Genomic DNA, 16,180 nt, shown 5'->3' with positions numbered 1-16,180 from the left:
AGTCCCATACCAGAGCCGACACGTTTTGACGTTTTCCGTTCCGTGCTTCGCATCGCATATTCAAACACACGAAACGTTCTATATTTATTTTGCAGACCCCTAAAAAACGACGAAAATTCAATCAATTCCAACGTACGGCACAAGATCGTCGTCATGGGGGCGGCCAAGGTCGGCAAGAGTTCCATCATCACCCAGTTCCTGTATGGCACTTTTTCGCCGAAGTACAAACGCACCGTCGAAGAAATGCACCACGGTCACTTCTCCGTCGGCGGGGTCAACCTGACGCTGGACATTCTGGATACGTCCGGCTCGTACGAGGTAAGTCCAATCCATTTTAAATGTCGAATCAAATTACGATAGAAGTCCCTGGCGCCCGTGCTCGAATCCACAACTCAATTACCATAATGGCTCCATCCGTGTCTTCAACGAGTCACAAACGGGTTCATTTCTGACCTGAGGAGCCAAAAGCACACCTCGCACCGTTTGATGGTCCGCCATAACGGACCCAAATTCCATGCCCAAACAATTTTGGACCAAGGGCAAAAATTATCGTCCCGCTGTTTTTCCAAACGTTGTTGAGGGTAAACATCAAACAAACACTGAACCCCCGCAAGGATCCACACGGTCATCACCGGCCGGTTCCCAGAAGGAACCGCCCACTGCTGTGTCGGAAAATTACCATGAGCTTTTTTCCCACACTACTGCCACTTTTGTTCTCGGACGCATGGGAAAGTGCGAACCGTCGTCATCAGCTCAATCAGCAGCGGTTCCCTGATCTCCAGCTGAAACTACGCCAACAAGTGGCTCCATCAGCGGGGCAGCATCCTACCGGAAACGAACCAGGCGTAAACACAAATTCATCTCGTCAGAATAGTGGATAGAAGGTTGACTGTCTCTAACGCGCTGGAAAGGTCAGCTTCCGCTTCCGCCTTTTAACCTTCAAGTCATCATTGCCGAGCGGAGCTGAATACGGCGTGAAAAGGGGGATCGGGGTCGGCAGATCGACACAAATTGTTTACACAAACATTGCCTTTTCGTCTACATGTATCCCGACCAGCGTTGGCAGTATTCCATATTTTTTGGAATGGAACATATTTTCAGATACGCGGGCAGATCAGGTTTATCTCCAGATTTTTTTAATATGTTCCAGATTTTCCCAGATTTTTGAAACATGCAAATTCAAAAATATCACTGCAATTGATTCACCTTCTTGTCAAAAAAGCCAAAACTGCTACTTAAACAACAGACAAACAGACATAACTCAATGAATATTTCTCACTGTAAAATATCGTCGCTAAAACACTACCGCCATCTGTTGAGAAATCTGTGATGGGCAGTGTGCTCAACAGATGGCTACAGTGTAACGGCTGACTAAAAGTACATTGGTACATTTCTCCAGTTCGAACGAAATCTCGAACCTTTCTCTTGATGGAGCCCATCAGCTTCCACTCAGTAACGGACACGGAATTGCTCAGTATTTTTCGATTGGTTGAAATTTCGGGCCATTCGGAGGATTCATTAGCTTGAGGACAAAATCGATCTTGTTGACAGCATACCACTCCAGAACCACCTTGGAATAGTGACAGCTGGCCAAATCGGGTGAACTTGCGGATGAACGGCAATACACGCTTTTTCAGGCATTCTTCGATGTAAACTTGGGATGTCATCATCAAGGATGTGTTCCATTTTCAGGCCACAACTGCAAATCGCTTGCCAAATCATGGCCTTCTTCGCGAACTTGTCGGCAAACACGAACTTGAATCTTCCCGGCACATTCCCACGTCCAGTCGCAATGTAAAACTTTTGACCGGGAAGCGGCTTGAAATCGAGTTTGACGTATGTTTCGTCATCGATCAAAGTACACCCTTGTGTTTCACCAAAACACGGTTGAACAAGAGCCTTGCACGCTTTTTGGCCACGGAATGTTGCTTCATGTGCCGGTTCAGATGTTTACTGGCTTTGTACGACTTTAATCCTTTCATGGCAAGGATGTTCCTCACCGTTTGAAAGTTGGCGTTGTACCTTCTGGCCACATCTCGGATCGGAAGACGGCTTTAACGCACCTCAACACCACAACACCTTGCAGCGCAGCTGACGATCCCTGGTTTCAGTTTTTTCGTAGGTCCGCTGATTCCTTTCCACACTCAGGGTTTCCTTGTAGGTTTTCGGCACTCGACAAACTGTTGTTTTCGGCATCTTCAGCACTATAGCCAGCTTGGAACCGAATCACTCCGGATTTTCCAGGTGTTTGTGCACAATATTTTTTCTTCTTTCGAGTTCCATTTGACGTTACCACTTTACAAACGTTACCATTTTACAAACCACTGTCAAAGATTTTCGATTCCCAACACTAGAGGCGTGCTAGCGGCGCGCAAGGAGCGTTCCAATTTACTTTTAGTTAGCCTTCATAAACGTCAAACGCAAGACAATTGACTTTGCGCGGCACAGGTGGCGGTACTACCAACTAGGAAACAATTAAATTGACCGTTAAATGCATGTTCGATGAACAAATTATGAGAGTTATGCCTGCTTGTGTGTGATTAAACTATTAAATGCCAATAACGCCCATTGGACACTACTGCACCATCGTTCATGGAATTGTTACAACCAGTGCTGTGGTTCTGGGTGGTGGCGGATCTGAGGAATGAAAGGAAATGCTAAAAATTTCAGTGAAGCTTAATAAACAAGCTGCGGGAACATAAGAGAAATTTTTAAAACATCTTGAAAATATGGGGAACATCATGGAAACCTTAAGAACTTCAAAGTGGTTCCATTAGTTCCTAAAAAACTGCAGGAACTTTTAAGAAGTTCTTGGAATTTCAGAGAATATTTAGAGAGTTTAACGTAAGTCAACAGAAATTCAGAGATGTGCAGAGAATTTAAGAAAGTTCCAAGTACTATAGATAAGCTAGATCCAGAGATCTTTGGATTCTTAATATAAATTTGATTTCATTACAAAAATTAACGGATTTTGCGTGGTTTGAATTAAACAGAGCATTTCATAATGTTCCAGGTTTAATATTTTAACTGGACCAGATTTCCCTGAAAACGACCTGGCAACGCTGGTTCCGACCCACACGCGAATGATGGCATTCCGGCACGTTCTTCGCTTGTTGCGTGTTGCGGTCCAGACTCTTCTGGTGGGCAAGCGGTAGGGGTAGAGGTTTTCCAGCGCATCAGCTGAGCTGGAGGTGGATGCGATGCGAATGTTTTTCGCTGCAAAATTGGCATTTCGCCGGGAAGGGGAGTAACTAAACGAATGTACCTATATGTATACCTACTCTCTGCTCCCACGCGCCACTTTGACGGGCATGAGGAGGTTCGCAATAACGAGATGTTTTTTTTTTCCGGTGATTGAAAATCTCGATTGAAATTTTAATCTATTTGTAGGTTAGGTACGATTGGTTGTAGAACAATACGTACTTATAGGATGCCGTTATTCTGGAGACAAACAAGAGGTCCCCGTACTTGCTTGTTTGCATTTGATGTAAGATAATTATATGGTGCAGAAAGTACGGGAACATACTTTTACTTCTGGCTGTACAGAATATTACAGATATGCAAGTACGGAAACAGACCTAATATCAGGAAACCTATAGATGTTTAAAATTTGGCCACTTGCTATGCTATGCGCAAAATGGCTTGATGCAGATTTCATAATTCTGCTCGGTGAGGAACCTAATAATTTTGGATTTATAAGAGCTCTGAAGATATGGATTTAGACTTGTAGACTGCTTGAAAACCTTCATAAAACTTGTAATGTTACTTGAGGAATGGGATTTAAATTGTATAATGCTTCTATTTCTCAAATAAAGCTTTTATTTATTTTGTTGATGATTCTACACAGTTCGAAAAAGTAGTGTAAATTTATGTAACTATGATGCACATAAATGGAGCGCCCTATATCCTACAAGATTACATTATAAATCGCCAAAGGGTGTTCAAAGCTACACATCTCAACAGGGGGTAAGGCACTCTGCCACATTGTGCTAACACCCACAGAAACACACTTCGACACACTGCAAGCACCCTTCCGCCACATGACAAGCAATTTTTTAATCAATTCTGGCACCACTGCAAATAATGTTTACATTTACATTGTTTTGAAAAAAAAAACCAGAAAAAAACCGTCCTGCCTTGAAAGAAAAACATTCTTGATCTGGGTTGAAAACCTCCAATCCAAAGAAAAGGAAATACTAAACCGGTTGGGATCCACGAAAGCACCGACATCAGGATGCTAAAAAAGGTAAAGAAGTCTTGCAAGAAAAACGCAACGGAAAAGTTTCTAATTGTAAATCCTAGGTTCTCACCAGCGGCAGCCCAATCACGGCCCCTCCAATCAATTACAAATGCACCCTTTGCTTGATCCTTCTTCACGGGTGGCACGTACCCATTCGTCTTCCTCCTGCAGCGAGAGGGCCAATGCCCGTGTCAGAACTAATTTTTCGAACAAGTTACCCTGAACGGTAGCCGCTGCTGATTAATATTCGATCTCTACAGTTGCGAAATGGTCATGGAATTCTACTACTGCTTCTGACGCAGCAAGGCAGTAGTATAGCTGGCGGCATACTTGTCATTCTCCTCTGTGAGAGACAAGAGCTAACATTCTAATCTTCTCACTCTGTTCATTCTAGAAAGAGCACTACATGCAGTATATTATTCACCACACCCTTACTGTGTGTGAAGTTTTTGGGATGAACTGCGCGGTGAGATTAAATCACTCTACACTGGTGGGAACTGGTGAGCGACACAAGAGCTCTAGAATATACTGCAGAGAAGTCACAGAAGCTCACTCCAGAGAACACTGGAGTGGGAGAACTGGTTGGTGCTCTGGACATAGAGAAAGTGCAATTTTTAATGATTTGACGCTCCATTGCTAGTTTTACTTTTGATATTGGCGTTGACGTTGAGTCGGAAGGCTATCTTTACACCAACGGTATTTCTCAGTTGCGTGTTTGGGGGAAAAAAATCAAAAACTCTTCGCGCCTTCACTTTCTCACGTAAAATCGCAAAGAAACTCAACACAGTCTTCAACGCCAATACCGGTAGCTTTGATCTGTGCGTGTCATCCTTGGGCTTTATTGGCGTGGAAGACACCGACTTTTCTTGTAGATATACAAGTTTACTCATGTAATTTCACTATGCGAGTTATGAGTAATAAGGTAATAAACAGGGATCTATGTTCTGGCATGGAAGTGTGGGTGTTATGTGTATATTTTACAATGACGCAACCCCAAGTGGATTTTTCTTTTATAAAAATGCCATAGAAAAAACACTTTATTTCATTGGGCAGCGCAGGCAAAGCTTAATTAACCTGTTTGGCGTTAAGAACTTTTTTTTTTGTAATTTTTCATTTTATGAAAACCCTTAAATTGGTCGTCAAACTTCTGATTTAACCTTATAGTTGGTTGGTTGGGGGCTTCATAGAGGTGGATTCGAATCTCGGTCCGGTTGAGGAAATCTTTCGGGTTGGAAATTTCCTCGACTTCTCTGGGGATAGATGCTTTGCCATACAATATACATTCCATTGGTGATAATTAAATTTACATGAAGTTCGAAATAAAATATTGGTTGGGCGGTTGGTGAGTGTTTACAAACAAAAATACTTCCAGGAGGACCTATTACCTCTCGAAATTGGCATACGTATTTTATAAACAGCCTCTAAAGCAATAGATTATATGACAGCAACATCCAATTATATTGGTATTGCATTCAATTGAATTCTACACCAAAGCGAGGGATTATATATGGGTATTCGGGTATATATATGGGTGAATGCTTTCTTGACATGATATAACCGCCTACAAATAATTTTACGGTTCGTTAATAGATTAATCAATTATTCAAATAAAAATCGGACACCGCTAGAAGAATATAAATCGTCATGTTTACATGCACCGTCAATGTAAAAAATAATGAGACAATTTGAAAAAGACTGGGGCTAATAATAAATGACGTCCCCACTGGAAGAAATCGAGTGCTGACCAATTGCTTTAATTCATCAATGTGTTACAAGATATTACAGCAAAGTGGGAGGAGATGGGTCTTGCAGTTTTTGTTACCTTGTTTTTTAATAATAATCAATGCATTTGAAATAGAACTGTCAACTATAATACTAACACAGTCTTATTAAAAAAAAGCTTTACATATAACGGTGTGGGTGGGAGGGTTGTATTATATTTGTTACAAAAGTGTCACGAAGGGGTGAACGATTTAACCGATATGTTATTTATGAATGAGCCCTTAGCTCCAATGTTAGCGAAAGCAGACCGAAAAATGTGAAGTGTATTAGTGAGTATGGGTAATATTTACTTGAACGTTTGAATGTAAAAAAAAATAAGTAAAACAGGTTGCAGAACGGACTCGAGCCATGAACGTAGGGATTATCACATCTGTGTTTTTTCTCTGCTCTATCCATACATCTGCTTTTTCTGCTAAAAAAAAGTGTTTGCATGTATTGGTATAATCAAAAATATTACAAGGAAAAAAGTATCTTACATTAATTGTCAATATGACTTATATCATCCACCGTGCGATTCATATACACAGAATGTAAGAACACTCTAGTTACATTGATTGCTATAAATATTTCGCTAGAATGCATGATTTATTTGCGTTGTAAATAATTACTTACCGAAGTTGCCAATGTAATTGTTTTTCAGCAATAACTTTCCAAAAAAAAAACAAGCATGATTGTTAATCAGTTTTTATTTATTTTTGCTATTTCTTTCGCAAATATAAATCAATTTATGTTTTATCTGCCGTCCTGCACTACCAATCTCTCTCTCTCTTTTTAAAAGAAAGTTTTTTTTTCTCTGTGACAAATCATTATTTAACAAATGATTTTATGAATAAAAAAATAAAAAAAAAATCAACACATTGAAAGAAACTGTTAACAAGTATTTAAAAATCACTCATCTTACAAATCGTATTGAAAGTAGACATCATCAAAAATATCACTATTTGCTTTGACAAATAATATTTGTTCAAGTGGAGTCGAACCCAGCTTCATTCTGGCTTTCGTTAAAATGTGTCTAAGTCCGTTAAATGTTCGCTCAACGGATACTTGGGTACATGGTAGTTGAGATACAATTATAGCTAGATCAGACAGTTCTTTGTCTTCCAGCTTTTTTGCTTCCCACCATTTGATAACATCAGTATCCAATGGAGCAAACATCTCCAATGGAATTCTTCGAATCCGCTTTTCCATATCTCCAACTTCTGAAGATTTATGCTGTCGATTAGTGCATAGAAGTTTTTGAATACGTGAAAAAATTCCAGCACCAGTGGATGTAGACGGTACAGGGTTGTCCTCTGTAGTCAAATTTCCTTTCGTTACAGTTCGCAGTACATTCCAAGTCTTCAATAAATGTTGCTGAAAATAATTTTAATAGTCATTATTGCTATGTTAGAAAACTGCTAAAGCCAATAGGGGATCCATTGTGGTGCTAAATGTTGGTGCATTTTTCAATTCATTCAAGGGGATTTTTCGTTTGAAGAGTCTTCGTATTTTATGACTATGTAAATTTTCTCGAAAATGTTGGAAATTTTTTTTACTTCTCCGTGAACATGACTTACATTAAAAAATCAAATTTATTGAACTAAGTATCGTAAAAACAATATAATATTGTGAATTAAATAGCAAGTTATCCTAGGAGTTTATTGAGTATTTCAGCGTGGTATGTTCTACTGTTAGGGCTTTCCTTAGCTCAACTTGTAAAGGCAAAGCAGAACCATGATTGTTGGTGCCGGAATTTAAATAAAATAAAATCATTATCTAGATTATGATTTATTTGTGCTTTTGTTTTCGCTGATTTCCTTTGCCTGTGAATTTTTTTAAAACAGTATTCTCTAGATTATATTTTTTGAGAAATCGCAGAGATAATTTTTTTTTTATCATTATATTGATTCAAAGCTTATGATTTTTTAGTGTGTTAGTTCAAGTAAAAATTTACTAAACATTTTCGGGAAAATGGGTTTTTGCAATTAATATTCAAACGTATCTGCTTTCATACAACCAAAAATTTGACCAGTATACTTGGCCTTTTCATAAAATTCTGAGATTCGTCCGTCCAAACCTGTTCGATAGCGAAAAAGATCTCCGCAGAAGTAGCAACCAACGGAGCCGTATTATTAAAACCGGACCAAAACTGTATACATGTTCCCCTATTAACTTTGCCTCCATTGCACAGTGGTCCAGAACTGGAATGAAATAGTGTCTTCGGTAAAGTTTATCCAATTGTTTTACATACTTGGAGATGATTAACGTCAAATATCAGACTTAAAGTGGTCATTTTATACGATAGATGAGGAGATGAAAGTATATTGTTCCGTTAGAGTACGGTAGTATAAAAATTGTATATTGAGAGTAGATAACGAGCAAAGGTCAATTTTGAGGAAGGCACTAATCGGGGTGATGAATCAATTGTTTTATACAATCTTCTTATATGAGTGAACTAAGGCTATTCCTTATGGGTAATGAGATATAAGTATTTACTTTGTTGTTTTTTAAAATAGACAGTTTAGAGCAACTTATGTTTAGTCTTTGGAATAAAAAATTAGTGTCTTCAGCAAAAAAAAAATAAATGTTCTAAAACATTATCCATATTTTCTTTTTCGTCGATCTCCAATAACTGAAAAGTTAATATTTGGAACTCAAACCCCTTACGAAGATTGGCTGAAACAATTGGAAACATTTTCTCAAAGACACTAAAATCCACTTCTGAAGCATTGTGCAATAATTGGTACATAATAAAAATTCGATTTTTAAAGATTGTATTTGAAAAGTTTAAAACTTACGACAGCTTCCTCTTTCTGGTCCTGCGTTAATACTGGAGGATCAAACTCGTTTAGCCGTGGATCTACGAAAAGAGCGGCCATGAAGGCGGGGTTGTCAAACCACATACCTTGTCGGTTCTGCAGTGCTTCGAGCAGTTTATTTCCCAATGAGTCATTCATTTCGGCTAGTTCTAGGCAGCACTCCTTCCAATAAAGATACATCGTTCCACAAGTAAGGGACTCTTCTTGAATTCTTTTAGTTAATAAGTAAACTGGAAATGTCGCTTTTACGAACCGTTCAATAGTCATCCAAAATTTATCGTTGAACTCGCGTTGTAGCTCTGCCGGTAGAAGACCCTGCACGAAATCCTTCTGATCCTCAATGCGTTTAACCATTAGGTAGGCAGAGCCCCATCGGGTTTCTCCATCCAAAATTGGCATCTTTCGTGTTTTATCCACTTTGAAGGAATTAACATAGGGCTGAGCTCTCAAGATCTTTACTAACTTCCGCATTTTCGCGAGAAAGTTCGAAACAGTTTTCTTCTTGATCACATCATACACGGAAAGTTGAAAATCGTGAGCTGCGCATCTAACACCCACTAGATGAGGTTGATCAATTATTGGAAGGTCGTCATCCGGGTTTTGATCAGGAAATACATTCTCATCGGCAGAGAAGTTCAGAAACTCAGTATCGTCGTCAATGTCGTCGTTTATATCTGCATCCCTATAGTATAAATTATCAATTTCATGATTGACATTTTCCATCCGGGTTTGAGGCCGTGCACTAATTACGTTGGAGTTTATTTTTATTTTTTAAACCCCCTCCCCCTCGAAGTATTACTTAGATTTTCAAAATTACCAAATTTAAAAATTCAATACATTATGAGTAAAGCGGTCCTCATGCAGAAAAAAAAAATTGTGACGTACAAAGGTTCATAAAGAAACAAATTCAGTACAATCAAATGGAGAAAAAAAAAACAATTGAAATAGTCATTTATGCAAGATTAAAAAAAACCTTTTAAGGATTGTATTTTTTATGCTTTTTCAAAGATGAGCTATGAATGCTTCATGAGCTATGAATTTTCAAAGTACAATATTAGGGAAAATCCGAAAACTTCAACTAATATTTTTCGATGAAATCAACCACCCCAAATTTTTTTTTTAATATTGTTATATTTTATGTAACCATATAATCTAGCTGTGAGCAAAGTTTTATTAAATTTCTGAGACCCTTCGGCTCAAACCAGACCTACAATATAGAAAACAACGGTACCCGAACTGGATTAACCAGACAAAAGAAATGATATACCTACCAAAGAACAAAACCATACAAATGTTCCCACAATTTCATTCCATTACTAAATTTAGCAAATAAATTAGCAAAACGGTACCATAGATGTATTCTTTTATTTGTATTTTGTATTTTAGAAAGTAATTTGCATACATTATTTTGCAATCATTCTTTGGTATTTTACCTCTTATGCCAGCTTGATCCACATTAAATGTTGGTATCAGGATCAAAATGAAGTAAATAAAAACTATTCATCAGCGAAAAATATTTTTAAAAGCATGAAAAAATTAGTTGGAAAAGTTGTGTCTCTCAGAAATTAGTATTTCCTGATTTCCTTTGTGATTTTCCACCGTGAACATTTTCGAGGAATTTTTTTTCGCATTGTACTTTTTTATGGATTGCTGAAACCATTTCCTTATTAATTCACCTTAGAAGATTTGTTCTACGATGTTACGATAAAAGCAAGATTAGTTTTCGGTTTGAATCAACAGTGTAAAAGTTTGCTGTTCTTTTTGCTGTGTTAACTGTCAAGTCAACCAAAATGAGATCAAGTGGAGTATTCAAAATAAGTTACATCATAACACCAAACCAGGGCCAACGGATTCATTTCATTTCCAAAGGAAGATGTGTGTGGAGATTTTTTTTTTGCCTCAGGAGATAATATTTTCTAACATTTTAGAACTCTAGAACATACCCCACCGCCCCCCCCCTCCCTTTCTCTAACGTAATTAGTGCAGAGCCCTTTATCAACTTCGAAATGTAGTATATATATATTAAATTCAATCGAATACCTATATTTGCGTGGTGGGTAGTACCGTCCACCCACTATTTCTCTGTTTCTCGCTGATTTTATTGTATGTAATTATTGTGCATTTTAGACTCCTGTGCAAAAAATATTTGCACAGAAAACAGTGCCAGAAAACAAAAAAAAAACATCAATTTATTTAACAGCATTAGCACAAGGGAGAGAGGTTGCTGTCAAATACGAACAATTGTGGCCTACCTCGCATAACTGGTTCCAAACGTAAACAAGCCATAAGAAACCTACAGGGTTTGTTTACGTTTGGAACCAATTTCATACAAGAATAATCAGTAGGCGATTTGACAGCACGTCCCACCCCAGCATTAGCAGAGTCAGAACAGTACTGACAATCTACACTGATGAATTCGAGCTCTTGAAAATTTTAAGATACCCAATATTTTTAGTGAAATCTGTAATTCTGACAACCAAAAACTTGTTATTTACAAATAACGAGCGCAATTGGTTCAAAAACAACATAGACATAGTGGTGGGTCCACGATACCACTCACCGCGGAGGGTACTGCATAGTACAGCATTGGAAGGAAAAAAGTAAACACCGTGGTGCCTTCATTAAAAAAAAATAATAAAGATCTGTAACTCTTCTGCCTGTTTATTAAAAATACAGAAATTTTGATTTCTGGTGGACAAAATATTAAATTTTTATCGGTACTGTTTTGAACTTGATTGACAACGTTTTCATTACAACCTTGTTCAAATTGTTGTTTCTCGAAGAACCTACAATCAATTAAATGAGCTGCATTTTTTTTTTAACTTATAGGCAAAACATTATGCTCTCAATTGGTACGATATTAACTGAATTCTATAATTAAAGTTAAGAATTCCTAAATAAACGTTACTAACTACCAAAATTTATGGTAAACGAATAGCATCGATCTAAAATGGATAATGACTTTCTGTTTTCAAAATAGCTTCAACAACCCTTTAATCTGTGTACTATTGGAAAGCAGAAGATTACACTGCACAATGGTCCCAAAGCCGTATTTAGGAAGACAACATTGTTTGCGCCCAAACCGATAGAGATGAAAATTTAGTGTCTCCAGCAAAGTTTCTTCGAATTGATTGTTCTACAACTTTTTAGAACACTGAATTGGTCTATCTCAAATAATAAAAAAGTTTGTTTTGTCAATTCGCCTATTTTATGGACCACCCTAATTTCACTAACATAAAAATATTGGCCAAATAAATATGAAGACACATTCTCTAAGACACCATTTACCTAAAAGGCGCAAATATTGTTGTCTTCCTAAATACGGCTTTGGGACCATTGCACAGTGGTTTGAATGCTCAATATCACGAACTTTTTTATTTGCGCCTTCAATGTCGGTTTTTTCACTATGGTGTCTTTAAAAGAGTTTTTGCATAAAATAAGGCGCAAAGACTAGTGATAGGTTTTAGTTCGGAACTCCACCACAGGCGGCGCTGCAAAATCTAACTTTTTACATTTACAAGATAGGTATGTGGTGTCTTCAGCAAAGTTGTAGATAATTTTACTACAAAAATCTTTGCTCAACACACAAAACCTCTATATTTCTTAGTTTTTGAGATGCGTAGCGTTTAATATGACTGTTCAACAAAATTTAATTTTTTTCACTTTTTATAACATATTTAAAAAACTATAGGTTTTAGAAGACTATAATGTTCAACAAATATATGTATTTTATCACAATACAAAACTTTGTTAAAGACGTCCAAAAGGTATAGATTACACAGACTGAGTTATTCACAACTTTAGTAATTTTTTTTACATATTTTGTGCCCTCACAGACAAAAATCCGGCAAAATCCGGCAGGTGAATCTTGAATAGGATGAAAGCTTGTTCAAAAGTGATCTCAAATTCCATTGAAACATTTGTCCCTTTTAGTATCCTCGTTGATTATTTTGCATTTCAAAAAGGTCTTGACCACGGACATCAGAGTAATTGCCATAATCATAAATCACAGTAGTCTACTTGAAGGTAATATATAATTTTCAGTTAGCTATTATTATATTATAATTAAATGATTTAACGTATTACGTTATACATCATTGTATGCATGTACATATATATAAATATATCAAAAATATTAACAAAGGTTACACAATATTGTTATCAAAAACATTTTCATCTTTCTCTTCCACATCAAGCATGTATTTCGCATCGCTACAGACGTAATTAATCGGCTTGTCTCGAGATGCTCTAAAGTTGCTGATGAGAGGATCAGAAAATGTTCCCATTTGATTCCAATTTGATCGGCACAATGGATGTAATAAACATATTTGCATCGGATTTAGTTCCGTCATCATCGTCAAGTGCTTGCTTGTGTTCACTTAATCCAGTTGTGCCATCAAATCCCCACTTAATCATCATTTTCTCCGATTCGTCATCACTAAACTTTTACAGCGTGGACGCATTTGCATCAACAATCCTCATTGTCGTGTGCTCCAAGAGATCCTTTAGTTTCACTTCTGCAGACGTTTCCGAAACTACTAACCCTGTATTGGGATAACAGCACTTTTTAGTTTGCAGCACTTTGTAGTAGGACGGATACAAAGGCACATTCCGATCCAGAGCTCCATTACGAAGCTTTTCGTATTGGTCTTTCGATAAATTAAGATCCAATATTAACGCAAGAGCTTCCGTCTCCGAATAGGGTACAAAGCCATTTTTGGATGATTGCATAGCCGAACCCATTTTCACGACTCTTGTCGGAGTTGTTTGCGTTGCCTGTTTTACAATGAACGCTGTATCTTTTTTACCATCTTCACGTAATTTCATTTGGGTTGCAAATGCAAGTTCATCTGTTGGGTAGTTAGACCGCATTGCAGACGTCTTGCGTCTCTTAACAACCTCCAAAGATTTTCTTCCACGACGGGAAGATCCATAAGTACAAGGGAAACGATCAACAGCTTTCTGTGGTAGTTTGAAGGGGCTATCGAAATAACCACGACTGCTTTCAAGCATAGTCCGGTTGTGGGTTTCCCACAGTTTCGCCTTCACAAAATGGTTGATTTCAGCTGCCACTTGGGTCCAGAGAAGTTTTTGACTGTTACGGCATTGATTATGCTTCAATGCCGTAACAGTCAAAAAATTCTCTCGACACAACGTCTGATTATCAATGTCGTTTCCCTTAAATCCTTTCCACAGTTTAAAAAGCTTTCGCCTGTCGATTTCAACTGAAATTTTAAATGATAACTTATAATTTAAACTATTTTTGAAATTGTCACAAACAAATAACTTCCATAGATAACTCATTTATTTCTCACTTTTGGGATCTGCTACGGAAATGTTGAAAAAATAACCTTCACATTTTCTAAGGAATATGCGTTTAATGCTGCAAAACCGATCAATGTGTGATAAAACTTTGTTATACTATCACTGAGCCTACTTTGATTCAGTATTTGACAAATGCGCGCTGACACTGAACTACGGAACGACTTTTTAAAAATACAAAACAATCAACGAGGATACTAAAAGGGACAAATGTTTCAATGGAATTTGAGATCACTTTTGAACAAGCTTTCATCCTATTCAAGATTCACCTGCCGGATTTTGCCGGATTTTTGTCTGTGAGGGCACAAAATATGTTAAAAAAAATACTAAAGTTGTGAATAACTCAGTCTGTGTAATCGATACCTTTTGGACGTCTTTAACAAAGTTTTGTATTGTGATAAAATACATATATTTGTTGAACATTATAGTCTTCTAAAACCTATAGTTTTTTAAATATGTTATAAAAAGTGAAAAAAATTAAATTTCGTTGAACAGTCTTATTAAACGCTACGTATCTCAAAAACTAAGGAATATAGATGATTTAGGTGTTCAGCAAAGATTTTTGTAGTAAAATTATCTACAACTTTGCTGAAGACAACACATACCTATCTTGTAAATGTAAAAAGTTAGATTTTGCAGCGCCGCCTGTGGTGGAGTTCCGAACTAAAATCTATCACTAGTCTTTGCGCTTTATTTTATGCAAAAACTCTTTTAAAGACACCATAGTGAAAAAACCGACATTGAAGGCGCAAATAAAAAAGTTCGTGATATTGAGCATTCAAACCACTGTGCGCTGGTGGGGCGATTGCATAAATAATGTACGATAGGTAAACTGAACTATCAATACTCTCATCTCCTCATCTATTGTATAGAATGTCCATTTTAAGTCTGATATTTGACGTCAAGCATCTCCAACTATGTAAATCGTTAACTTCACATGACTTTAACTGACATCAACATTAATATTAGCGACATAAGGACCCAAGCATTAATTATGTCACGCTAAATCGAGGAGAAATTTCCTCCCCCCCTATCGTGACGTTTTTCCTATACATAATGCATTGCTTGTCACAAAATCTTAGCCATCCCCCCCTCCCCCCTAGAGCGTGACATAATATATGCATCTACCCTAAAGGGTGTCCCATATCAAATTGCATCTCGGAAAAAACGCTGTAGAAAATTACCCATTGGGTATTTTCTCTTGAAAAATTGGGTAGAAGTTGTTTAGAGTGTATTGTTTACACTGTATTTTTATCGCTGTCAGTTTTTCGAAAGTTGGAAAAAATGGCGTCACCCGAAAAGCAACGTTGCGAATTGATTTTGCGCAAGCACCTGGAAAATCCTCAACTCTCTCATCGGGACATCGGAAAACAACTCGGAATCGTGCAGTCAACGGTGAGTCAGTGTGATTAAACGTTACTACGAAACTCTGAGCATCGAACGGAAGGAGAAATGTGGTCTGAATGGATGTTCTATTAGTGGATCACAAGCGTGCCGTGCAAGCGTTTAAACGGAATCCCAATGCTTCGGTCAGGGATGTGGCCAAAAAATTGAATCTGTCCAAGTATTTCGTTCAGAGAGCCAAGGACCGGGAGGGACTGCATGCGTACTGTAGTAGATAGAGTTAGTGTTGAAACAATAATGAGTTGAATCGAGTGAGCGTGAAGCGTGATAGTCCGTATGTAAAGGGTGATACGGTCAAAATTTGGTCAATATCAACTTGACGTATTTCTTTCAATTTTGCATTTAAAAAACCTGAACACCCCTCATTTTGAAGGTGTGTGTGTGTGTGTAGAATGTTGCTCCTATTTTTATTTTGGAATTCACTCTTCAGTTGTCAAAATGCCGTCCAAGCAAGAAGAGCAGCGTATCAAAATTTTGCTCGCGCATCGTGAAAATCCGAGCTACTCGCACGCAAAGTTGGCAAAATCGCTAAAAGTTGCCAAATCAACCGTTACAAATGTAATTAAAGTGTTTGGGGAACGTTTGTCGACAGCCAGGAAGTCTGGATCGGGGGGAAATCGAAAACCGGAAGTTG

The 16,180-nt window shown here is 37.6% G+C and overlaps 2 protein-coding genes across 2 annotated transcripts in view; one reads left to right on the top strand and one right to left on the bottom strand.

Annotated features, from left to right (window-relative positions):
- LOC135704716 (GTP-binding protein Di-Ras1) overlaps nt 1-16,180 on the top strand; it is a 457,174-nt gene that overhangs the window by 420,375 nt on the left and 20,619 nt on the right. The window contains exon 4 of the mRNA XM_065226199.1: nt 96-318. Within this exon, the coding sequence (XP_065082271.1) occupies nt 96-318 (223 nt within the window). The remainder of the gene's footprint in view (nt 1-95; nt 319-16,180) is intronic.
- LOC135704718 (uncharacterized) lies at nt 6,920-9,543 on the bottom strand. Its single transcript, XM_065226202.1, has 2 exons — nt 8,800-9,543; nt 6,920-7,375 (listed from the first exon to the last, which is right to left on the bottom strand). Exons 1-2 carry the CDS (start codon nt 9,541-9,543, stop codon nt 6,920-6,922), a joined length of 1,200 nt encoding a protein of 399 aa, XP_065082274.1.

This window comes from Ochlerotatus camptorhynchus, unplaced genomic scaffold (genome assembly GCF_037179485.1).
Source record: "Ochlerotatus camptorhynchus isolate MF236.1 unplaced genomic scaffold, CSIRO-AGI_Acam_v1.1 ptg000246l, whole genome shotgun sequence".
Lineage (NCBI taxonomy): Eukaryota > Metazoa > Arthropoda > Insecta > Diptera > Culicidae > Ochlerotatus > Ochlerotatus camptorhynchus.
This window is presented reverse-complemented; position numbering and strand designations above follow the sequence as displayed.